At 37.2% G+C, this 26,208-nt stretch overlaps 2 protein-coding genes across 2 annotated transcripts; one reads left to right on the forward strand and one right to left on the reverse strand.

The window, feature by feature from the left end:
* Window positions 1–4,847: 4,847 nt before the first annotated feature.
* LOC129741819 (uncharacterized) lies at window positions 4,848–9,736 on the reverse strand. The gene is made up of 2 exons (XM_055733610.1): window positions 9,646–9,736; window positions 4,848–5,630 (listed from the first exon to the last, which is right to left on the reverse strand). Exons 1-2 carry the CDS (start codon window positions 9,718–9,720, stop codon window positions 4,848–4,850), a joined length of 858 nt encoding a protein of 285 aa, XP_055589585.1. The 5' UTR covers window positions 9,721–9,736.
* A 2,794-nt stretch (window positions 9,737–12,530) lies between these two features.
* LOC129740966 (uncharacterized) lies at window positions 12,531–25,592 on the forward strand. Its single transcript, XM_055732632.1, has 2 exons — window positions 12,531–12,642; window positions 24,778–25,592. Exons 1-2 carry the CDS (start codon window positions 12,574–12,576, stop codon window positions 25,549–25,551), a joined length of 843 nt encoding a protein of 280 aa, XP_055588607.1. The 5' UTR covers window positions 12,531–12,573; the 3' UTR covers window positions 25,552–25,592.
* Window positions 25,593–26,208: the final 616 nt, after the last annotated feature.

Genomic DNA, 26,208 nt, shown 5'->3' on the forward strand with positions numbered 1-26,208 from the left:
TTGAACAACATCTTATACAGCTTGCTTTGTGAGAAACATTTGAACTTTGCTCACGGAGATATTGCAGTCAGAAGAACATCTTACATGGGCCTCCCACAGGGTTCATGTTTAAGTCCACTTTTGTACAACTTTTATGTAAGTGACATCGACAGTTGTCTCTCTGAAGGCTGCACTTTAAGACAACTTGCAGATGGCGGCGTGGTGTCTGTCACAGGATCTACTGAGTCTCATCTGCACAGACCTTTACAAGATACTTTAGACAGATTGTCTTCCTGGGCTTTGGGGCTTGGGATTGAGTTTTCCCCTCAGAAAACGGAGATGGTTGTTTTTTCTAAGAAACATAGACCTGCTCAACCTAAGCTTCAACTCCTAAGCAGAACGATCACTCAATCGAGGTGTTTCAAGTATCTTGGGGTTTGGTTTGATTCCAAGTGTACCTGGAGGGCCCATATTGAGTATCTGAAAGGAAAATGCCAACAAAGAATCAATTTTCTCCGATCAATCACTGGCACCTGGTGGGGAGCCCATCCAGAAGATCTTTTAAAATTGTATCGAACAACTATTCTCTCAGTGATGGAATATGGTAGTTTCTGTTTCCAGTCAGCTGCCAAAACTCACATCATCAAACTCGAGCGTATCCAGTACCGTTGTCTCCGCATCGCTTTGGGCTGTATGCCCTCAACGCATAACATGAGTCTTGAAGTTTTGGCAGGAATACTCCCTCTGAAGGATCGATTCAATTTACTATCACTCAGGTTCCAAGGTTACTTGAGCAAAATCTTCATACTAGATTTATGTCTATATACCATGTTTTCATGTCAATGCAGGTAAACCCTTCTTCGTATTCTCCCACTCGTGTTTGTAGCCCTGACTACAACAATTCTTCTGTCCAGTTTGATATGTCTATGCAGCAGGAAATTCGTGGAATCCCGGATCCGCATCGTCCTCTTTTGATTCCAAGAATTTTCGAAGCTAAATATAGACACGTCAATGCTGACAAAATGTACTTTACCGATGGATCACTTATAGAGGAAGCAACAGGATTTGGAGTGTTCAACGAAATATTTAGCGCCTCTTACAGTCTCCAGTCACCATGTTCTGTGTACATCGCAGAATTAGCTGCTATTAATTGCGCTCTGGATAGTATCGCCGCTCGACCTGTGGAACACTACTATATTATAACTGATAGTCTCAGCTCTGTTGAAGCAATCCGCTCCATAAGACCAGGAAAATTCACGCCGTACTTCATCGAAAAGATACGCTATATATTGACTACTTTATCAAGACGTTGCTTTTTCATCACCTTTGTCTGGGTCATTGCTCTGTCACATTGCTCGATAGTAGGCAATGAGAGGGCAGATTCCCTTGCAAAGGTGGGAGCGATGGAAGGCAACATTTACTAGCGTGAAATCGTATTCAACGAATTTTACTTCTTGGCTCGGAGAAACTCTCTTATCAACTGGCAGCGCAAATGGGACGAGGATGAGAAGGGTCGGTGGTTCCACTCGATTATCCCAAAGGTAAGCCTTAAACCCTGGTTTAATAGGTTGAACTTGAGTCGGGATTTTATTCGTATATTTTCCCGCCTCATGTCTAATCATTCTTCCTTGAATGCGGTACTCTATCGTATAAATATTGCTAGCAGCAATTTATGCAGTTGCGGCCTAGGTTACCATGACATCGAGCATATTGTTTGGTCGTGTGAGGACCACCTTGTCACCAGAGCGAACTTCATAGATTCCCTTCGGGCCCGAGGAAAACCACCCGACGTTCCAGTGAGGGATGTGTTAGCTGTGATGGACTTGGACTATATGTTCGAAATATACCTTTTCCTAAAAGCTATTGATCTTCGACTATAATTCTTTTTATTTTTATGTTTCCCTACCTATCTTCTTTTTTCTTAAAAAAGTGAACTAGATATAAGCACACAATTGTAATCAAACAAAACGAGTTTGGCTCCTTAAAGCCTAAAGGTATGAGCCGTTTCAAATAAAGAATTTACAAAAAAAAAAAAAAATAAAAAACCACAAGCTGGCTGGGTTCCATAGAAGGAACAAAAATGATGATGATTTTCCAGTAGGTACATTATATAGGGGAGAGTGAGGATACTTGATCCCCTTTTCTTATTTTCACCATATCTTTTCGGAAAAATTTAGCAACTCGCCGTCTTTGTCATTTTCTGACAGCTTGTAACTTCAACTTCATATGTTTCAAAAATTAGAACGATACTTGAAGCCGTTGATGAACTAGAAGCATTTTCGTGGGAGTAAAAAAATTGCGATTTTTCTGAAGTTAGGGGAGACTTGATCCCCTATTGAAGGAGACTTGATCTTTTATTCAGGAAGCCCTAATCCTTGTATAAAAATCAAACAAAACCCCAAGATAGAATGTTAATTGACTATTTTGGTCATGTTTGTTCTCATTTCACAATATTTAGCAGAAATAAGAAGAAAATTCTATCACTTTGTCTCAACGCTAATAACATTGCATACTTAAAGGCGCTATTTTTTATAATTAAGAGAAAATTAATTATTTTTGCTCTTTTCTTCAGACAATTGTTTGATTAATATTAGTTTTTGGATAAATATTAGTAATTTCGTAATCAGCAATCATAAAGATCAATTCAGAAGAAGAATATGCCGTTTGGAAGGGGGGGATCAATTATACCCAACTCTAGGGGATCGATTGTACCCATAATCAACATTTTAGAAAACTTTTTCTGAAAAAAGTTGAGAGTTTTCCATTGCTTTGAAAATATGGCATTATGAAGTTCATTTTACGCTCGAACGATTGATACATTGGAACAAATATTTTTTTCATAATTTTCCCATGTAAGGAACATCTTAAAATGATGAAAAAAGATCTTCAAGTTACATTTTGTGAAATTTTTCAAACAAAGTTCAATTACTCAAACAATTATTTTGTTAAAAATTTTTTAACTACAAGCATTGTTATTTTGCTCATTTTGGCACATTTTTCTAGAACATTTGATCTTTGTAAGTCATTCCAGTTTCGAGATATAGCTAAGGAATCAAGTATCCCCAGGGATCAAGTATCCTCATTCTCCCCTACAATTTTTCCACACAAATTTAAAAGTTCAAATTTACTAATGTAAACGTTACTTGAAAATTCTGCAAAAAAACATGGATGAATTTTGAACAAAACGAAGTTTTTTAGACCCCATGGTTTGAGAATTTAAAAAATGACCCTAAATTGACTCAGTCCCTTATATGCTGTGGCAGATATTTATAATTTTTCCCTGAAAAAAATTTAGATTGAAATTTTGAAAAATGTTAATCATTAATCACTCCATCAATTTCCATTCAAATTCGAAATTCACATGGCTTCTTAATAGCTTCGGTTTATATTTGCAGCACTATTTCAATGTTAAACGCTTGTTAAAGATGTGAACGTGATCTGCAGTGAAGCGCTTAAGTGTAATCCAGAAGCACATCGAAGGAAAGGCAGACCCAAAAGCTTGTGGCGCTAAAGTCTGTTTCACATAGAATCTGGTCGCATTTTTTCATTTACTGCAGCGCCCCTAGTTGTCACATCATGATTGAAGCAGTCAGTCAAAAGTTATCGACGATGGAACGCGAAAGGTGAGAGAAAATTCTGCACACTCACGTAGAGAAATCGACTTGGTGAGGGGTAAAGATGGCGAAATTCTTGAAATATTCAAAATCGACTGTAAAAGTAGAACATATGACCGGAAGCTGCGAGCAAAGGTAATTCGATCAGTTCACAATAATCCTGGAGTCTCCTCGCGTGATTTGGCGAAAAAGTTCAAGACGAACCACAGTACAGCTCGACGAATTTGTTTGCGAAAAAGCTTGCGGTCGTATCATGCATGCAAACACCCCAACAGGACGCTGTAACAAAACCTGGTTGCCGAAACCAGGGCAGGGCAAGGAAATCGTACAAGAAAGTGTTGACCAAGTACAACGGATGCATTTTGATGGACGACGAAACTTACGTCAAAATGGATTTTGGACAAATTCCGGTAACAAATTTTACCTTGCGAAGCGTAATGGGAATGTTGCGGGTAGATTCAAGTTCGTTTTCGCAAATAAATTTGCTCGTAAGTTGATGATTTGGCAAGGGATCTGTAGTTGTGGGAAGAAGACTAAGATTTTCATCACTGGGGACACAATGAATGGAAATGTTTACAAAAAATAATGTCTCCAGAAGAGGGTTTCGCCATTCATTCGGTCCCACGAAGGTCCGGTGAAGTTCTGTCTGTCACTACAGCCGGGATGTCGTTAAGTGGTATAAGGAGAACAAGATCGATTTTGTTAAAAAAAAGTATCAATACACCAAACTGTCCGGACTTTCGTCCCATCGAGAAATATTGGGCAATAGTTAAGGGTAAACTGACGAAATGTGGCAGAACCATGAAAAAACCCGCTGAAATGGAAAAGTGGTGGAACAAGATGGCGAATGAGGTTACCAGCAGTACTGTGCAGAAAATGATAGGTGCTATCACAAAAAAAGTTGGAAAATTCATCCGAAAAGCTGACGAATGATTTTTACTTTTGTTGTACGTTATTTCTTTGCGGAGAAATGATCTATTTTATCCGACCAGATTGTATGTGACAGACTTTAGAAACCAGATGCGGGATTATTAAAAAGATTTCAATGTTTTGATGGATCCAATGAAGCACATTTCCATTCCAACAATTAAAAAGGCTGTTTTTCGTCGATATTTACAAATTTATCACTAGAAATATATTAAACAATCCAAATTCAATGGTTCAATTTATCAGAATAGAGAGTGGATTGTCATCTTTAGGCAACATTAGTAAACAACAATTATTACGTCAAATATCTTTATTAAGTTATGAACATCAGCATAGGAGAAGAGAACTTTTCGCACTCGCAAGAACTCCTTCTAAACGTTCTAGTACGCTTGTAAAGAAACCGTTTGCAACTCCTTCCGTCAAGTAATATATTATATCTACAATATTAGAGAAAAATGGTACTGCACCGTTTAAACACGTTTCGTAAACCGGATTGAAATATTGAATCATGTCTGTTCCAGAGAATCCAGGGTTTGAAAAGAAGTTAAGCGTAACCTTTAAGATAGTTACCACAATATAAAAAAATTTAGATATCATAACATAATAAAATTCATAGACCGCCAATACGCTAGCGAAGTTTTGTGTCTCTTCTCCTAGCAAATTGAACTCAGCCGACATGAAATTAATTACTAAACTCTTGGCACATGATTTTTGTTCAGGAGTTCCACTGCTAATCAAAGCATTTGTTTGCCCCACGAAGGTGGCTCTATCTTCTGCCCACGGGGTAAAATGCTCGATCAAATATGGCATAGGATTCTGCATTAAATGGATTAAACCATATTGATAATCGGCTTTAATTGCGTCCGTCAGCTCTCGAAGTTTGACACCAATTTCTAGCAGCGAGTCTTGGAAAATCTGGTCATTCGGGTTGCTGGCTTTGAGTTTGGCTAGATAACTGTCGAAGTCTCTTTGCACTGCATCGATCCTGTTGGGAAAAGTGGCAAACGCGTCCAAATACTCTTGCAAAGAGCTGCCTAGGGCGAGCCCATCGAAAACCGATGAAGAACCATCAATTGACGGCTGAGGACCCTGATTATCTGAGGCACATATCTGGAATAGCAATAAATTCATATCAATTTAACAATGGGACATATTTACTTAGATTAAAAAATCATTTCATGGGTTTTCAAGTTCACACCTTAATCGTTAACTGGTACTTAGTTAACAAAATTTATCGAAATCGGCTGTTTTTTCCTTTTTTTTTTAACGAAGTGAAGTTTTCACAGATGTCAGGGTGACAATTTAGTTCACCAAACAACTCACAAAAGTTCGGTAATTTTCTTTTTGGTTGGTAATTTTCTTTCAGCTACTGCACCGAAAATCGGTTAATAATTCACTTAAATAAATCCCAATCGAAAACATGCTAAGTTGGCAAATTACTGAAATCTTCATTTACCCAGAACTTGTCGGTCTTAATTAAAAAAAAATCGAAATCGACGATTTTCGGTAGGTAGTTATTTGCAAACTGTTACGTCATACACAAACGCGCCGCCGCTACCAACAAGCCCCTACCAAAACTCGCCTTCCATGGCTCACGATAAGTACTGATAAATAGAAAGTAGATGATAAGAATAATAAGCAGATGCATGTCACAGTAGACTGGCCCATAACAAAAAAAATCCTTATATTCCACACGGCACCCCCTAGGTTGGTGCCTTTAGGTGAAAAAATTACTCTCTGAAAGTTTCAGGTCATTTGGAAAAAGCACGAGCTGGCGCAAAGGACTTGAAATTTGTATGAAGATTTTCGGAAAAATGTATGAAAAATTGCCATACCTTCACTCTATGTGTTCTAAAATATGTTCCCAGTATGTTAGAAAGCTCAGAATTTCAGGAATTGTAGTTCAAATAATGACAAACAAGTTTGTAGAAGATTGTGATGCGATACGAGTTGATTGTGATGAGTTATTTGCAATTGAATGTGTGATTGTCGCATTTCTGTGATATAAAGTGAACAGTGTAGGGGCTAATAATCGCACTTATTTGATCGCATCGTCACACAATGAGAATAAAATATACAAAATTTGTGTCCCGGCAAAGTTGTAGCTTATTTTATAACAAATAGTTGCAACTATGCCGAAGACACAAATTTTCTATCTGTTATCTCATTGTGTGACAATGCGATCAAGTTAGTACTAATAATACTGTTCACGATATATCGATGAAATGCGAAAAAATCACACATTCATTTGCAAATAACTCATCCCAGTCAACTTGTATTGCGCCACAATCTTCTACAAACTTGTTTGTCATTATTTGAACTACAATTCCTGAAATTCTGAGCTTTCTAGCATATTGTAAACATATTTAAGAATACAAAGAGTGAAGGTATGTCGATTTTCCATACATTTTGCTGAAAATCTCCATACAAATTTCAAGTTCTTTGCGCCAGCTCGTGCTTCTGCCAAATGACCTTAAACTTTCAGTAAGTCATTTTTTCACCTAAAGGCACCAATCTAGGGGGTGCCGTGTTGAAAACAATGTTGTAAAAATCATCCCATACAAATTTGGGCCAGTCTAATGTCACAGCCAAAAACTGCATGTAATCGTCGAAGGCAAAGTTATTTCTCCGGTTGCTTAATTTGCTAAATTTAGTTTACGCGATAGTTGATAGGCTCTTTGCATGGATGACATTGCTAGTTGTTATCAACAAAAGGTAAATAATACGAGGTTTCGGAATCTGAGCTTGTTCTTAACCGTAATCCGTTGTTTATAGTAGTTCACGCGATACTCATAAGACTAGCGACTTCGGCATACGTACAAAACAGACGGACTGACTAGTACCACAGGTAATGAACATGAATTTAAGACTGTGCACTGCAACATAAAGAAACGTTGATCATATATAGGTCTCACGCAGCACGATTACGTATTACCGTACTGGATCGAATTTCGGACAGAAAGCAAACATCGGTACATACTACAAGCGTATTACTGAATACGATTTACCGTAACCGTATTTCATCGCATTCCGGATAGCAAACGAGATACCATAAAAACACTAAACGTAAGTCCTTAGTAATTAAACATGCAATAGAATTAGATATACACGAATAATGAGTATTCACGCGGTTTTCTTCTATTTTGTATCGGTTACAGGAGAAATTTAACTGATCAATAAAATCTGTTTAAATTCACGGAATTCGTTCGTACCGTATTGTTACCAATTTCGGGAACACAAACTGTTTGCTTTTCCCAAACATTTTTTGTTCACACTCTTTGGATAAAAACTTGAACTTATTAAAAATTGTTTGTGCCTTAATTTTTACTGTTTCTTATTTTTTGTGCCTCAGTTTTAAACTTGATTTTTTTAGCTTTCCATTTTATTTTATTTTATTTTATTAGCAGCGATGATTATTCGCCTGTGTCATTCTCTGCTATTTTGGATTGGAAGGCAACAAAATTTACAATTGTCCAAGGTACAAAAAAGCTATTTTGTACTAATTCAAGGGCGCTGGTTCCAAATACTGACTTGTTTTTGAGATAGCAATGTAAAATAAAGTTTTGCTCTTTTTGGGAAAACTGTAGATCATTATACAGATTTAAATTTAAAGCATGAAATCCAACATTAAATTTTACCGAAGACCGCGAGTAATTTTGAATTTTGAGAAAAACGAAATCGAAGTTTTCTTATCGTTTATTGTTCCCAATTCTGCAAAATACATATTTTTGACGAAATTAGTTTAAAGTTTTAAACCACATTGATTTTTAGGTTTTTCTTGAAGCATACGTCAAGTTGTTTGCAACCTTCAACAAAATCATGAATTGAATAAAAATCTATTCAAATTTCTTTTTAAAAAATGTAGATTTTATTTTTTTTAAACCATTGAATCACTGAAACTAGAATGTAGGAAAAATCTGGATTATTTATGGAATGGAGTGTAACACAAAAAGAATCAAAATCAATTTCTGTTTTCTATGAAGGTTTTTTGGTCCGTCACTTATAAATTATCTATTTTCTCAAAATCAACTGCCCATGTGACTTTTGGGTCATTTTCACTTTTTTGCTGGAAACGGTCTCTTTTAGTGTTAACCTTCGAATAAAAACACAAACAAGTATACTTTGTTCTGAACTTATACGAAATTTTCATCAAGGTGGTTGTCTCTATGTTGATAGTTCTACGCAAGAATGTCACACTAGAGAAAATTCTATGAAAAATGCAAATTTTATCAAAAAATTGGCTTAAGATTAGTTCAAACTGTTAAATTTAATATTATTCACTGAAAATAACACTAAAAAAGAGGGCAGAAGAGGAGCGAGAAGCCTTGAGTGTTTTATTCAGAGAAATTTTCACTTAACACTTTTCGGTAGGCACTACTTACGGGATCCATACTCAACTATACATTTTTATAAACAAACAGGAACGTTTTTCTCAAATTACGGTTCAGCATGAGTTTTTGGGAAACTTATAAACTTCGCAAGCTTTTAAAGTGATAGAAAAATTGCAGCCGTTTGACAGTTTTTCGTAGAACTAGCACCGGCATGCGTTTTGATTCTACGCAAAAGTGTCACACGGGGCATTTTTGGCTCTAATTTCCTGTTTTTTTTTGTAGGAAATGAAATTTTTTTCGGCAGAAAACATTGTAAAATGATTAACTTGAACTGTTCACTACGAAAAAACTGTCGGTGAATTTTTAGTTTAAGAGAAAAATTGGAAATATAGCTGATATTTCAATCGCGTTTTTCTCGTTTGCACGTTTTTCCACATGGGACAATCTTACTTTGAACGACAGTCAACCAATTTGAAAACGCCATAACGCCGTGTGTAAACGCCATAGAGATGATTTAACAAATGATTCGAATTAATGACGCTAAAATTTTTCAAAATATTTTTTTAAAACATAGGCACCAAAAATACTGCCCCCTAGTTTTACCCTTTGTTATTTCCTGTCTTTATTGAATTGCAACGATCAGTGATGAACTTATTAACGAACTGGGAGATCCTTGAAATTCATCACTTGTTCCAAAAACTTTCATCCAAAATTGGCAATTTTTAACTCTGAATTTCAAATGGATTTATTTCACATTTAAAATGTGACGGCTACCAATGGAAAATAATACTCACATGAAAAAAATAGCACAGAATCAACGGTGTAGGCGCAGACGGTATAGCGGGCTCCGGTAAATTTGGTGTTTCCATCTTTACTTTTCGGAAGTTCGATCCGTTCTGATCGTGCGGGGCTGCCGAAAAACATCAAAATTCTTTCTACTTTCAGCCCAGAGTTATCAACCGGTTTTTCGGCTTTGGAAGTAGGGTAAAACTGTACAAAACGCACCAGCTAAGCATAATTGCTATTTATAGCTATACCAATCATTTAAGAACTATATTGAAAGTTGACGACGATTCAAGGATGAAATCTACGTATTATCGAAAAGAAAAAATATGATAAAAACCCGATTTTGGCTATATTTTTGTAAAAAAACTAAAACAGCCAGAAAACAAACCGCGGGGTAGAACGCCAAAACTAGTGGACAGAACGCACCAAACAGGAAGGGTGGTAAGAAAAAGAACATCGATTATACGGAATGTAATTATTGAAACACCAAATGTTTAATTACATGTTCATCGTAGTTTTGTAAACTACCATTCTTTGGCTAAAAATCATTTAGTATTGCTAAACTCATCGAAAATTTCGCTTTTTAAAATACACTTTTTAATATCCTAATATATAAAACGCCTTCAAGTAGGCAACGAAATTCAATTTTTTCGACTGATATAGTGATATCGCGGCAAACATGGCGGCCGATAATTTTTTCGAATCGAATATTGGTGCACCGTTTTAAATCGAACAAGGACGAAATTTGATATAATTATGCAATGTTATCGTCATTTGGGAATCAGCAAATAAAAAGAAAGGCATTTTGTTTTGATATTCGGGTTTTCTCAAAAGTTAACAGCATTCAAAATTTGAGCGTAAAACACGTGGTCTTGTGGGCATTCTGCCCCAATTTTCATATGTTTGATTTTGGGAAAAAAATTGTAGGAGTTAATAAAATACAACAAAATATTTATAGTCTTCCGAAAGTGCACATGAGTGGTAAAACGATAAGCTGTAGTTTCATCAGATTGCGCAGGCTGTTTTACCATAAAACCTTATATGTAACTTATGAAAAATTACAAGTTTCACGCTGATTCCATTAATTCCTCTGTTTCTACGAACTAAAGTAGATTTTGTGAATTTTGTATCTATTGAATGATGAAAAAGCTTGTTTGCTACAATAATAATGAAGAAAAACATCATTCGAAGCCGTAGGTTTATGTATATTTGAGAAAGAATGACATGGGCCATTTCACCCCGCTGGTGCGTCTTGTACAGTTTTCCCCTACATTCACTGATTCTACCTTGCGGTAAATCTTCTGGTAATTGGTATTGCTTTCATTTCTCCAAAAAAAATCTTTTTGCAATGCATAAAAAAGTTCCATTAGACTGGCAATCATGATACCCAAGTAAATGATGTTAAGACATAAACAACACTATTTAAAAAAATATTAAGATTAGTTAGAATTTGCTATGTGTGTACATTAGGGTGCCTTAGCTGTTAGAAGATTTCTGAATTTCCAAAGCCTTTTTGATCTACTAACCTTATAAAAAATTTTATGTAATTTTTCCCTTTGATTGGACAACTCTAATACAACCCTCACACTCATACCCTCATAATAACGATGAATGCATAACGATGAAAAAATCGTCCTTGTTCAAGTTTGTATAATGGACCAAAAATCTATTCGATAAAATCATATATGGCCATATTTGCCACGATTTTAAACAAGAAATAGAAGTTTGCTGCCTACTTGAAGGATTACAAGTAAAGTAATCCGCGTAAAAAAAAATCGTAAATCCGCGTGAAAAAACCGTGTTATTTCCCGAAAACCGCTAAAAAAACCGCGTAGATAATCTTATCAATCCTAATAAATCCTATCATCCTCTATAAAAAAATGTATCTTAAAAAGCGTAATTTTCGAAAATTAAGCTCAAGCTGCCTCAAATTTGGATCTAGGATGCTTGGTAGTGCACAATCTTAAGCCATATTGAAATCCAAAAGCATAAAAATATCAACCAAAATCGATAATAACAATTAGCGGTGATCGAAAATCGTCCCCATAAAAATAGTTAACCCAAGGAGAAAGTGCCCTAGATCTCCTCTATTGGTTCGTTTCGGACAACAAATTATGATCAACAGTGTGAGAATGGAAATTTTTTTTTTAATTTGAGTAATTTTATTTTATCTGAGGGTACAGTAACATAACATTCATTATTTGGAAGCACTGCGGAACTCGTATTTCGGAATATGAAATTCTGTAAAATTTACCTTACACGCTATGAAATTTCCAACAAAGGTGTTAGTCCACCTAAAACCTTATCTGTACCAAGGTTTGTTTGGTTCTACAGTATTATTAAATAATTTTTTTTGAAAATAAAAAAAAATGAAGTCTTTGAAAGCTATCTTACAGTTATTTAGATTAGCTAAAATTTTGCAAATAGAGCTTTTTGCTGATTGTAGGTTTTGAAAAAATTTGAAAAAAGGCCACCCTAGTAATTATTGGTGACTGTAGGCGGTGTAGATTTTCAGTTTGTTGAGTTTCCGTTAAATTTGGAAGAGTGCCAGTATCTTAAAAATTTTGTTTGAACAAGCAACTATTCTCAAAGTCAGAATTCAACAATTATCATGTTCGGTTTAGTCTGAAGTTCTCCCTTCAAAGTTGTGGTATCTTATACTCTGTTTGGTGGTGAGAATTTTCATGCCAGCATTTGTTAAGGAGCAACATGAGAAAGGTAAGAACGATAAACTCAAAGATAAGAATGCAAATTAAACCAAAATAAAATACCGTTAGGGAACCTCTGGATGCACTTTCAATGCCAAAAACACCAACCGGTTTGTTTGTTCCTTCGCTAAGGACCGCTGCTGCAATGCTGCAACGAAAAGTGCATCAGTTTGATTTCGGCATTCGTGGTTTCACGAGCAAAACGTATCGAACTTGCCAAAAGTTAGGATGGAATCGCCACCAGCCAATCCCATTCCTTCTGCCCCGACGCCGCTGCTTTTGTGTTATTTCTTTCATGTAAGTTTAGTGAAATCATTCATGTGAGAGAATTTTGAAATATGTGTTGAAAATGTATAAATAATATTTTATCATATAGATAAGGCAAATTTTATGATCCAACAAATATAGTTCAGGATTTTTGAGTAAAAGTGTTATTATTTTGAATTTTACGTCAATTTTAAATTTACAAAATCACCTTTTGAGGTGATGATTGATATCAAAAATCCTATCTCTAGATTGGCTAGCGAACCGGAAATACCTGGAAAGAGTTGGAATTTGATAACTTCATCGGAAAACTGGAGTGAATGGAAACAAGACCTGAAAAATCGTAAGGAATCATTATATTCAGAATTTTGTTTACATACTTCTACGTTCAGAACAAAATTCTGGGCTTGTTATATAGCTCAGTTGGCAAGTCTGTTGTCTCCTGAGCCGATGTCCACGACTTCGAGCCCAAGAGTAAACATCGAACACAGTTGTACCGGATAGTTTTTCAATAACGATTCTCCAACTGCAACGTTGATAAAGTCGCGAATGCTATGAAGATGGTAAAACGACTATAATCGAAACAAAAAAAATTAAAAAAAAGAACAAAATTCTAAAATTTCGGAAAACATATGGAAAAGGGGCGTAATACAACAACTTAAAAGAGTGTTTATTCAAAATTAGCATCAATACTTATATAAGGGAAAAGTGTACAAGACGCACCAGCGGGGTAAGGTGGCCCATGCCATTATTTTTCAAAAATACACTGATCTACGGCTTCGAATGATGTTTTTCTTCATTTTTATTGTAGCAAATAAGCTTTTTCATCATTCAATAGATGAAAAGTTTTCCAAAACTACTTTAATTCTTAGAAACAGCAGCGTTATTTTTCATAAGTAATATATAAGGTTTCATGGTGAACCAGCCTGCACAATCTGATGAATCTACAGCTTATCGTTGTCTCACTCTTGTGCACTTTCCGTAGTCTATAAATATATTGTTGTATTTTATTAATTTCATACAATTTTAAATAAAAATCGATCATATGAAAATTGGGGCAAAATGCCCACAAAACCACGTGTTTTACGCTAAAATATTGAACGCTATTAACTTTGAGAAAACCCGAATATTAAAACAAAACGCCATTCTTTTTATTAGCTGACTCCCAAATTACGATTAGAATGCATAATTATAACAAATTTCGTCCTTATTTAAGTTAAAAAGGTGCACCAACATTCGACTCGAAAAAATTATCGGCCGCCATGTTGGCCGCGATATCAATAAAAAATGAATTTTGTTGCCCACTTGAAGGCGTTTCATCTATAAGGATATAAAACTTAAAAAAATAATTTAAAGAAATTTTATTTATTTTTGCAAGGTGTAGCAAAGCACAGCGGGTCAGCTAGTCATCTTTATATTCCACTAGCTGATTTTACCCGGCCTTGCTCGGGTTCGCATAAAATATAAATCAAAATGAGGCGTTTGACTTTTCAAAATTTTGGATGCTTTATATTCATCATAATTAAAAAATTTGGCGCATGTTTAGCCATGTAAAGTTTTTTGTCTTTTTAAAGTTTTTGACGTAGAATTACGTCTTACGGGAACACAATAGGGGTACAAATTGAAATTCTCGAACGGATCTCGCGTCACGAAAACTTTCCAACTCAAGGACATCTTTTCCGGATAATAATTCGGATCGATTGTGTGTTGGTACACTAATACTAATAAAGCGCAAATAAAAATCGGAGCGCAAAACACCCGAGCAAAAAACCCCGACCGTCGACCCAAACTGCACTAGATATAAAGTTATAAAAGGGCAAGCATTGCGCCGTCCCGGTTTCATTTGGTTTTTGGGCATTCTCCCGTGTGGTCGGCTAGAGCGACCAAACTGTCGTGAGCGCTGCTGTTTTCTATGTTGATGCTAAGTATGTGCGACCAATCTTGCCGATTGCTACCCATGGGCGCGACTTAAGGTGCTTCTCACACAGTCGAGAACAAGAATCAAAAGGCTCTCACGGAGATAGGGAACCTGGTGCTGGTGGTCAAAAAAAATATGCTGAAGGAGCCCAACGAGTCATGTTGATGTATGACGTTATTTCCAGAATTTTTACTCGTCCCCCGATTCAAGTTTTGACGGGGCCATTTCTTTCATTTAGAAAGCTTTGAAGCCAGCCGATCTACTCTGGGCAAAGAAACCTAGGGGTGTGGTACGGCAAAAGGCCACCACACAAATTTCTAGGCAAAAGGCCACAAAAATTAAAACCAATTCTTCTCAGGACAAGACGAAAAACAAATACAAAAAGCTACAAGTATCATTTTCTTTAGTACATTTTTACCACGGTAAATGGCGACACCAGCTACAGTTTTGTTTTCAAATAATTTCATGACAACTTTGTTCCAATGGGCGATGGAAGCGAAAAGTTATTCTTTCTCTCCTTAAGAAAAACGCCTTTAGAACTGTCAAAAGTTGGGTGAAATTATAGCTGCATCCCACTTGCACTAATGCAAATCCATCACCCAAATTCGTCAGCGCTTCCGTCGCCTATTAAAGCTGGTATTTGTTCCCAAAACTAACCACATGATAGTTATTCTTCTCTAGAATAGTTGGTGTACCTACACTGCCGACCGAAAGTTTGGAAACAAATTTTGCTGGCTATCTCAGCAAATTTATGACACTTGGCATATCGTTTCTTCGTGTGTATTTAGCTAAAATCATATATTAAGCCCAACAGATTTGCAAGAACTTGTAAGTTGACAGAGCTTTAGGCGAAAAAAAATTCCAGGCAATTTTTAAGTCTTGGTAAGAATGATTGGGAAATAATCAATCTTCACTTGAAGTTTTCATGAAGCAGAAAGAATTTAACTGAATCAATATAGGTTTAACAGATTAGCGATATGTTGTTTGATATCAGGGATAAATATGAAATAAAGTTACATATTACACATTACATAGAGACTCTGAAAAATTTGTGATATTTGCATATTTTTTATATACAGATAGATAGATTCCGGGAAATGTTCTCTATCTAAGGGCTTTCATTTTATGTTTAAACAACGAAAATTTCAACATGACACTAAAAGTGTCGAATATTTATGTCCTTCAGCAGCTGTTTTGATAATTTGAAGAAAACTTAACAAATATGTTTTGATTAGTATGTTTTCTCGTTTTAGAGGGGGTGATCCCAAACTTTTGGCCAGCAGTGTACTTTCAATTGATCCAGAAGAAAAACCAATGGATCAAAGCAAGCTTTTGTTCGTCCATACTCGCTCTACCCATTTTCGTTATTATTCTTTAAACTTAACCTTCATTTTGCGTGCGCTAAGATATTTTTGGCATATAAAATAAAAATTTTAGCGAATTCGATTAGTTGCTTAGCAACTTTTGAACTAAACACTTGCAAGTTCAACAAGGGCTTCGCTATATCGCCTTTGCGATAGTGCTTAGGGAGCCGGCGCTAGAGCTGCAGTGTTAAGGGGTTTGGGATGACTGCACTAGCAATAACAAGAAAAATTTAAAAGTCAAATTTATTCAAATTCAACAAATTCGTAATAAAGTTCGTAGAAAGTTTATTAAATTTTTGAGAAATGTTAAAAAAAAAGCCGTAATTCTACGTCAACCTTGTGGTTGTGTCTAATATACAACCTCTTAAACTTTTATTGAGATTATTCACTGTTTTCATATTAAAGAAAAACTTATAGGTGTGAGGTTTTAATTTAAAGACATTCAAAATAATTACCCCTGAATGCTAATTCATCCTATCACGAAAAACATTTTTTTCACCCACCATTTTCAAGGAAGCTTGAATGGATTTGGCCTTATTTTTTTATCTTCAAATGCTTTTTTTTTATATCTTTCCTTTCCCTCATCTAATAAAATATCTTTTGGAGTTCATCCCCCTTTTCAAAATGGACGATCTCCCTGTACAATGGTATACTCAAGTTTCTGTGCTTAGAAATTTCTAAATAGACTTTCAAATCTGAGTTTATGAGTACTTTTCCTTAAATGCTGAAAGTTGCACAAACAGTTTTTTGAAGTAATCAAAAACAAATCATCTCTAAACCGAAGTTACCATTATATTGTTAAGAGAAAGGTTTTCTTTTAATTAAATATCAATGTTTCTATTCTTGGGCACAAACAACCCATTAATTTGGGTGAAGGGTGATCACTTTTAAAATTCTTAGATATCATGTGTTTGAATTCGCAGTACTAAACGGTTCTACCATAAGTTTTCTCAAAATTGGATGATAGAATTGAACACATAGATGACCAAAAATGGTTCAAAAGTGACCAATTTAATTGAATTGTATAATTCTAAAAATTTCAGATTTGATATATTTATTATCTTATCTATTTTCATCAAGATATTTTTATATGTCATCTATTTTCTAATTCCCCGTTTAAATTCCCCGACGGCTATCAACGCGTTGAAATTGAAGCATTCAACTTATAGATCAGAATCTTATTATTTTTTTCTTTTTTTTGTGAGGGTTTCCAAAAATATGTTGATTCTTAGATGCTAGAATTTATTAAAAAATGTTCATTCGGTTTTTCAGCATTAATTCCTATAAGTTATTTAGCTGAAGACAATTCACTGTTCACTGATCAGTTCACTGTACATTCTTGTAGTCTCTTAAATCCCCTTGGTGGCGGTAGAGAGCACTTTAAAAACAATTACAATTCAAGTTAATATATTTCTAACAGGCTTGTTGTATTTTTCAATGCAAAATGTAGACTCATTATTTCATCCAAATATATCCACGTGCTTTGAACAGTAGAAGGACAAAAAAAAACCGCCAAAGTTTCCCCTTTCAAATCCTTAATGCTCAGCAAGCTTTGATTTGCTGTCCAGTACACTTGAACTCTGAATGGTCGTTTCTAATGCCTGGCCCATGGAGATGGTGAAAAAAAACTCCGCCAAAGGAAACGAAAATCTGTTAGCAAAATGTGTGCCATGACTTTTGGTTTGTGTGAATAAAACCGAAAGTTGTTTGGGAGGGTCCCTTTTCTTAGGTGGGAGGGGCTCATAACTATTACTAAAACCTTACCCTGGTTCAACTACATCTCTGTACCAAATTTCAGGCTGATCGGTTCAGCGGTGTGGATTTGTATAAGGTGCATACAAACAAACAAACATATATAGTCCAACTCATCTTTATATATTAGATTTTGGTTTTATTATCTCATACCAACACTAATGTTGTGAACCATGTTTTTAGTTAAAAAAAAATTTAAATAAACATTTTTATAATTCAGTTTCCTGTATGGGTTAAATCCACCAAATGCAAAACAAAATGAGACCTCATTAGTCTAATAAAACTCCATATGCTGGAATATATTAAATTTGTTTCGATTCAAGTGTGATACGTTCAAAATTTGGTCAATATCAACTTGACGTATTTCTTTCAATTTTGCATTTTAAAAAACCTGAACACCCCTCATTTTGAAGGTGTGTGTGTGTTGAATGTTGCTCCTATTTGATTTTGGAATTCACTCTTCAGTTGTCAAAATGCCGTCCAAGGAAGAAGAGCAGCGTTTCAAAATTTTGCTCGCGCATCGCAAAAATCCGAGCTACTCGCACGCAAAACTGACAAAATCGCTAAAAGTTGCCAAATCAACCGTTACGAATGTTATTAAAGTGTTTGGGGAATGTTTGTCGACAGCCAAGAAGTCTGGATCGGGGAAAATGTAAAACCGGAAGCCACTGAGACGACAAAGGACCAGCGTTGCCAGATTGAAAACCGCTCAAGTCCGTAGATTTTATGAAAATCGAAAAATGTACTGATTTCGGCAAAATAAAGCTTGATGACCTTTTTTTTTTTTTTGGTCGTCAGGTAGAATTTTCAGTTATCCGCAGAATCCCTTGAATTTTCTCGATAATCCGTAGAAAATCCGTAAGAAATGCTAAAAATCCGTAGATTTCGAGCATCGATCCGTAGCTCCGTAGAAATGCTGAAAATCCGTAGAACTACGGAGAAATCCGTAGATCTGGCAAGGCTGCAAAGGACACAGATAGTTGCCGGTAGTTTCCAGCGAAACCCTAATCTCTCTCTCCGAGATGCCGCAAATAAGCTGGGTGTATCGTCTACAACCGTGTATCAAGCCAAAAAACGAGCCGGACTATCGACTTACAAGAAGGTAGTGACTCCAAATCGCGATGATAAACAAAATACTATAAAATCCGTCCTCTGCCGTATGCAGGAAATCTCCGGTTGCCGAGTTGTCCTCGACCGGAACCGACTTGAACTGCTAGCTGCTGGTCGTGAACGCAACCTCTCGAAATCGCGTCCTTCCTCGAACTGACGAGCGGGCAAGATGTGAAAGCGCGAGAGCTAGTACATATAGAGGCGGGGAACATGACGAGGGGCGATTGAATGTAAACGTCAGTGTCAATTCATACACTTTAAATTGTCCGTTACTCACATTCCCCTTCTTCTCCATAAAAAAAAACAAAAAAAAAACTAGTTAACGTGATTTTTGCAACTGTTTCATCCATTACGGCCTTTAAATACATTTTCTTCTGCAAATGTTTCACATGATAGCCTATCTTTTATTCTAATGTTCAAATTGAACTGCTTTTTGCTAAATTTCGTCAACTTATATTGAATAAAACTGCTAGGTCCTAAATGTTTGTTCATTTTTTGATTTTTGCCCAGACAAAGCCAATCACCACCCAGACTAAAAACCGAGTCATATGATATTCAATTTTTACCACGCAATTGTGTTATTGCGTACACACTAAGATTGCAAATTTTCTCTTCGGGATAATGACTCTCCGAATCATAGGGAAATAGCTAAATTTATTCGAATTTCGTATGGGAACCCTCCCGAATCTCGGGACGCTTAATTTCTCCTGAAACGCGAGACATAATTTTCACGAATGCACAGGCACTCTAACAATTGTCCTATATCACTGGAAATCTATACAGCTGTCAAAAGTTTTCTGTCTCGTTTTTAAATAGTTCATCCTTTTTTATCATACGCGTTATGTTCCGGAGAATTTCCCTTTTAAAGTAAATTAACAGTCGTTAGCGGGAGTTGCTGGCGGTAGGAATCAACACAGGTCAAAGAATTAGCCGTCGCAGCCTTTTTTTTGCAGATATCTATAAAGCCCCGCTGGCTGCTGGGGCTGTTGATTGCCGATGATAGCGATGAAGCCGCGGCTGACTGCTGGAGATCTAATCCATAAAATAAGGCCATTTGAGGAACTGATTAAAAATGAAATCCCCTGGAATCAGCAGCGAGTTATGGTGCTGGACAGGTTAGTATTTCAAATAAATTTACTGAAAACTAAGATTTGACTGTTCTTTATTTTCAGGCGAACTCAACAAAAATTAACCTAGCACCAGGAAACGCAGCAGAGGAGTTTTATGTTATATTATATATGAGATAGGAATATTTAGAATTGTGAATGAATGATGAATAAATTTTAATAACAATTAAAAAAGATTGTTAGTCTTGATGTTAAAATATCTGAATTCCATGTTAATATCGTAGGAAGCCATTTTGCACCCACAGGAATACTACGGAGCTCCCAGCAAATTACAGGAGAAAAATGATTCGAACTTACAGGTGCACTTGACAGTTGTTTTCCTGAGCTGTTTTTCTGTTCCGAAGTTGTCCTGTAATTTCAGCTGTTGAAAATACAGGACAAAATCGTCCCGACCACAGGAGAAAAGATTAAGTGTGTATAAGAACGAGAAAGTCAGATTCAAGATCTCGGTTTGATCACAACCAGTTTTTTTGAAGTTGCAAATTATTACAATCATTTATATTATGTATCATTTACATTAAAAAGTAATTTTTCCAGACTTCATTTTTGCTTCTGGTAAGGCAACACAATTTAGCAATCATATTGATAGCTTTTTTTTATTCCTTGCCAAACCTAAGTTAGCCGTTTTTTTTTTGGCTTCGGGTTTTCAATTCTTGTAACGAAACACAACTTTGATTTCGTATTGCAAGATTTTTTATTTTGTTGACAAACCTGAGTAAAAACTTATCACCGTGTTTATATGGATAATCCAAAACAAAAATTTGAAGTTAATTTGTTTTGCGTGAGAGAATGTAAACAAAATAATCTTTAATCATCAATGCATCAGCTAAACTTTCTCGAAAAACGTACACGCAGATCAGTTAGTATCGTTAGTATCCCGTTGAGAATATATACCAGGCTGGTGTTCCGGCTTAAACGCCCTTCCTGCAGGGCCGCTACTGGTGAACTTTTTACGACAAAGCCTTATACCTCGTTTCCGAAAGCGGAGCAATCGCCAACACTATTTCACGTAGCCGCCAGCAACTCCATGATGATGATGGTCCATTTCATCGAAGCCTCCGTTCCTACCAAAAAGGGTTTTGCTCCTGGAAGGGTTCTTTTCTTCAGCTCCGGGTCAGTAAAGAAACCCTTTCAAAACATGTCCAAAACGTCGCTGTTTTTTTTAAAGTCAAGTCGAACAAGAGTCTTAGTTTTAGTGGCTTCACACTGCACAACTCGCCTCCGCAGTTTGATGTTTCAGCAGGATTGCCGTATGCTCAGTGTTTCAGCCCATACTCACTGGATTCGTTTGAATCAGGAGGACCTCAATCATGTTTCGAATATCAGTGGCATTATCATATCGACGCGAACTCTCAGCTTGCCACCGAATTGATCGGTAGTATCGAAGCCGGAAATGCTGCTCGTAAGCAACGAACAGCAGAAACATAGATATGTAACTATCTTAACGGATTTTGCGTTCATATGAGCGATTATCGTTTTCTAGGAGAGTTCCGCTTTAGTTCGAGTGAACTCGTTCTCCTGAACGCTGAACGTTTAAATTTTCACACATCTTGAACAACCCCCCTTGCACGCTCGCGTTTGCTACTCACAATCCTCTGCAAAGACATATCCAATGGAATGCCTGCTAAAAGCCCAACAGGCCTGGAAAACACTTTGAAAGCCGTTTGTTAAATGTTCAACTAAAATCCTGACAGCAATTCAGGTGTTATATCTGGTGGTTGAAACGTACCAAGTTCCTTTCAGCTTTTCGATGGTGATTTCAGGAATCTCTCCATGAACATTGCTTCGATAGAACTTTGTATTGGTATGAACAGTTCTGGACCAGCCAATAGAATTCGACAAGAAATATGACAATTCTCTGGTTCTGGCATACGAATCAGCATCCTTAGTCATCTAACTGAAACCGCAAGCCCATCATTGATTTATTCTCTTGAAAGTGGTACACTCAGCATCATACTACATTCAATAAGCATCGTGAACTCGATATCTCGGTGCATTCGTGCCTGGTCTTCGTGACAATCTGCTCGAGGCCAACAACCTACCATTTGTGCAATGATATATTTGTGGCGCAACTATAACTGAGTTAACTACTGCTTTACATAACAATTTCCTTGCGTCTACAGGATCATTAGAACATATTCGTATTTTCCTGAATCAATTACATATTTATTTCATTTCTTCTTCGTTGTGAGCACTGACGTCCATCGCTTTTGAAGGTTGCTCATTCCTAACTGGCATTTCTCTAGAAACCAAATCTAGCTAGTCCAGCGAAACTTTTTTAATATCGATTCACCCCGCTGGCAACTTTAAAAAATAGACTCACGAGCATCCCTCATGCTGTCGGATTTTGTCTGAATCCTCCTTGCCGACGCCTTCACCAGGCGCTTCTTCTTTCTAGCTGGAGTATCCACTGGAGTTAAATTTGACGTTTTTTGCTTGTTTAGATCTGGTATATCCGCCTTAAACTACTCTAGCGTTCTCTCCCATTTCATTCCGAAGGCAATTTATAGTGTCTCTGCCTAGATCACAGCTGCTGTACTGTTCGTTTCAATGCTGACGCCTTTGCTTTACTTAAGCCTAGCGTTTCCGCCCAAGCCAAAGCTGGCGATTTTGTTTGTTCAAAAGCTGGCACTTCCACCGATTCAAGCTGCGCCTCCACCTTAGTTAGGGCTGTCTTTCTGCTTGGTTTAAGCTGGCGTTCCTGCCTGTGTTAAATCTGGTGTTCCCGCCTGATTTTCGCCTTGACAGAGCTGTTGTTTGCGACTGGTTTAAATTGGTGTTCTCGTTAAAGCTGGTGTGTCTGCTTCAGACACAGCTGGCGTTTCCGCCTGAGTTTAAGCTGGCGCTTCCGCCTGAGTTCAAGCTGGCGTTTCCTTCTTAGACAGAGCTGGTGATTCCGTCTGATTCGAGCTGGCGTTCCCGCCTGATTCGAAGCTGGCGCTTTCGCCTGACTTGAAGCTGGCGTTTCCGCCTGAGTTATAGCTGGCGCTCCCGCCTGCGTTCAAGCTGGCGTTTCCGCATTAGACACAAAAGGCATTTCCGCCTGATTCAAAGCTGGCGTTTCCGCCTGTGTTCAAGCTGGCGTTTCCGCCTGAGTTGAAGCTGGCGCTCCCGCCTGAGTAAAAGCTGACGCTCCCGCCTGAGTTAAAGCTGGCGTTTCCGCCTGAATTCAAGCTGGCGTTTCCGCCTGAGTTCTAGCTGGCGTTTCTGCCTGAGTTGAAGCTGGCGCTCTCGCCTGAGTAAAAGCTGGCGCTCCCGCCTGAGTAAAAGTTGGCGCTCCCGCCTGAGTTAAAGCTGGCGCTCCCGCCTGAGTTCAAGCTGGCGTTTCCGCCTGAGCTCAAGCTGGCGTTTCCGCCTGAGTTCAAGCTGGCGTTTCTGCCTGAGTTGAAGCTGGCACTCCCGCCTGAGTAAAAGCTGGCGCTCCCGCCTGAGTTAAAGCTGGCGCTCCCGCCTGAGTTGAATGATGTGAAAGTGCGAGAGCTAGTACATATAGAGGCGGGGAACATGACGAGGGGCGATTGAATGTAAACGTCAGTGTCAATTCATACACTTTAAATTGTCCGTTACTCACAAATACGACGGCCAAAGCGCTATCCCGGAGGCTGTACACGACGATGATGACGAAGTTTGACTGCGTGGTAATGGACGACGAAACCTACGTCAAAGCCGACTACAAGCAGCTTCCGGGACAGGAGTTTTATACGGCAAAAGGAAGGGGAAATGTAGCAGATATTTTCAAGCCCATGAAACTGTCAAAGTTCGCGAAGAAATATCTGGTTTGGAAAGCCATCTGTACCTGTGGCTTGAAAAGCAGCAGTTTCATAGCTTCCGGGACTGTCAACCAAGAAATTTACGTGAAAGAATGTTTGAATAAACGTCTGCTGCTTTTCCTGAAGAAACACGGTTGTTCCGTACTATTTTGGCCAGATTTGGCATCTTGCCATTACAGTAAAAAGACCATGGAGTGGTACGCCGCCAAAAAAGTGCAGGTGGTTCCCAAGGACAAGAACCCTCCCAACGCGCCATAGCTTCGCCCAATTGAGAAATACTGGGCTATTTTCAAGCGGAACTCTTTAGAAGACCAAAAAACTGCTAAGGACGAGCAGCAGTTCAAGGCAAACTGGCTTTCTGCGGCGAAAAAGGTGGACAAGGTGGCTGTACAAAATCTGATGGCAGGGATTAAGCGTAAGGCCCGGCAATTCGGATTTGGAAAAGCGAAAGCCTAACTGAATATTTTTCCTGAATTTTATACTAATTAAACATGGAAAAGAAATTTAATTTGATTTTTTATTTGACCAAATTTTGACCGCATCACCCTTTAAAGTCATTTTACCATATTTGTGGCATTCACGACTTATTTCAACGATGCAGTTGGCGGACAGTCATTCAAAAACTTATCCGGTACGACTGTGTTCGATGTTAGCTTTTGGGCTCGAACTCACGGACATCTGCTCTGGAAGCAACTGACTTGCCGAATGAGCTATATCTCAAGCCCATGCTGGAATATGATTGTTTTGCATTACGCGTTAGTTTACATTATAATTTCATCCATCCAAACATTTACATTCAAGATTTCTGCTAGTAGAATATTTTAAAGTGGACTTTACCCCTAACGAGAACAGCTCAATGTAAAAGATGAAAAAAACTGCAAATTTCTCTAATTTTTGATAGAGAAAACTTCCTTAAAACCTAATTGGTTGCAAGTTACCCTTTATTCGAGTAGGATTCTTTTGTTAGAAAAATTAAATATAACTGATGAAAACCATTATTTTTCTGACTCAATATGATGTCTCACCACCCCGCAACTTTTGAAGTATTTTTTTTTGACTTTTTATAAATTTAAAGGCAAAACGAAGTCTACCGGGTCAGCTAGTTTAAATTTTTTGTTTCTTTACAGATATGCGGCTCGAGTGCCCAAGGTCCTCCACCAGATCCGTCCGATCCCTATGCCATCCTCGATGACTTTGCTGACAGCTGGCAGAAGCGTCTGGACCCACTGTTGAAGATTGAGGCCAAGATTTATGGAATACAAAACAACTTTGACAATGAAATAAGGAAGCTCAAAGATGCGAACGCTGATCCCACCTATCAAGCGGTGCTGCAAGATATTAGCGTAATGCTCAGACAGCTAACTGACGCAATGAAAGCTGATTATTCAGAAGCCCTTTCTTATATTATAAAGGATGCTAAAGCGTTTGTAAAAATTGTTTTTGAACCGTATATCACGGCGAAGTCCGGTTTCATGAAGCAAGCAGTTAGCTTTGTTAGCACAGGACCTGAAGCAAAAAAAGCCTGTGCTGCTAACTTGGTTAACAATTATCAAGTCACAGAGTTAGGATATTTTGCTTTCATTACAAACTTTTTTGCAGTGTTTGTGGTGGCTGGGGATATTTATTACTATCACTACTATACTGAAGTCATCAAACTTTTGAAAGCGAATGTTTTATCCTTCTTGAGCTACTGCAAGAATCCTTTATACTCAAGTAATGAAATTAAATCCTATTTCGAATTGTTTTACCCTGACCATGTAATGTTATGTCATAAGTCTATTGGAGCAAGTATTACTGATTTGTTCAACCTTAACGAATTATGCAAGGACGTATTTTATACACTGAACCAAGGATTATTGAGTGCACTTATTCAGCAACAACAGTTGCTTGATTCCTGCTAATGTCAATTGTTTCTCAAATATATAAGCACGTTCCAAAATAATTTTGAATTTATTGCAAGATGACAAAACCAATTTTTACCAGTAATATTTACCTCATTGCGTTTAGTATCTAGAAGTGGCATTTCCCGGTCAGAAAAAATAATCTGTTTTGTAATTTTTTTTCCTTTTCTTATGAATTGAGGTCAATGATATTGATTTTTTTCAGAACATATTACCTTTGTTTGAATTTTTGAATTTGGTGAATTGTCCCTTGAAATATCTTGATGTGGTTAATGATATCCCAAGCAATTATAAGTCATCCCAACCAACAGGTCAAACACAGCTTAATCAAGGTGTTCGTTCTAGTCAGCTTTAAATTTAAGTTGTTTGATCGATCTCGATAAGGGAAAACTGTACAAGACGCACCAGCGGGGTAAGATTGCCCATGCCATTATTTCTCAAATACACACTAACCAAGGCTTCGAATGATGTTTTTCTTAATTTATATTGTAGCAAACAAGCTTTTTCATCATTCAATAGATGAAAATTTCACAAAAACTACTTTAGTTCATAGAAACAGAAGAATTAATGAAATCAGCGTGAAACTTGTTATTTTTAAGAAGTAACATATAAGGTTTTATGGTAAAACAGCCTGCGCAATCTGATAAAACTACAGCT

This window comes from Uranotaenia lowii, chromosome 2, assembly GCF_029784155.1.
Source record: "Uranotaenia lowii strain MFRU-FL chromosome 2, ASM2978415v1, whole genome shotgun sequence".
Lineage (NCBI taxonomy): Eukaryota > Metazoa > Arthropoda > Insecta > Diptera > Culicidae > Uranotaenia > Uranotaenia lowii.

Coding starts and splice junctions, on each gene's coding strand:
- LOC129741819 (XM_055733610.1), bottom strand. CDS start 9,720: ATGGAAACACCAAATTTACCGGAGCCCGCTATACCGTCTGCGCCTACA. Junction 5,631..9,645: donor TTCTGTGCTATTTTTTTCAT/GTGAGTATTATT, acceptor TTGCTATTCCAG/ATATGTGCCTCAGATAATCA.
- LOC129740966 (XM_055732632.1), top strand. CDS start 12,574: ATGGAATCGCCACCAGCCAATCCCATTCCTTCTGCCCCGACGCCGCTG. Junction 12,643..24,777: donor TTTTGTGTTATTTCTTTCAT/GTAAGTTTAGTG, acceptor GTTTCTTTACAG/ATATGCGGCTCGAGTGCCCA.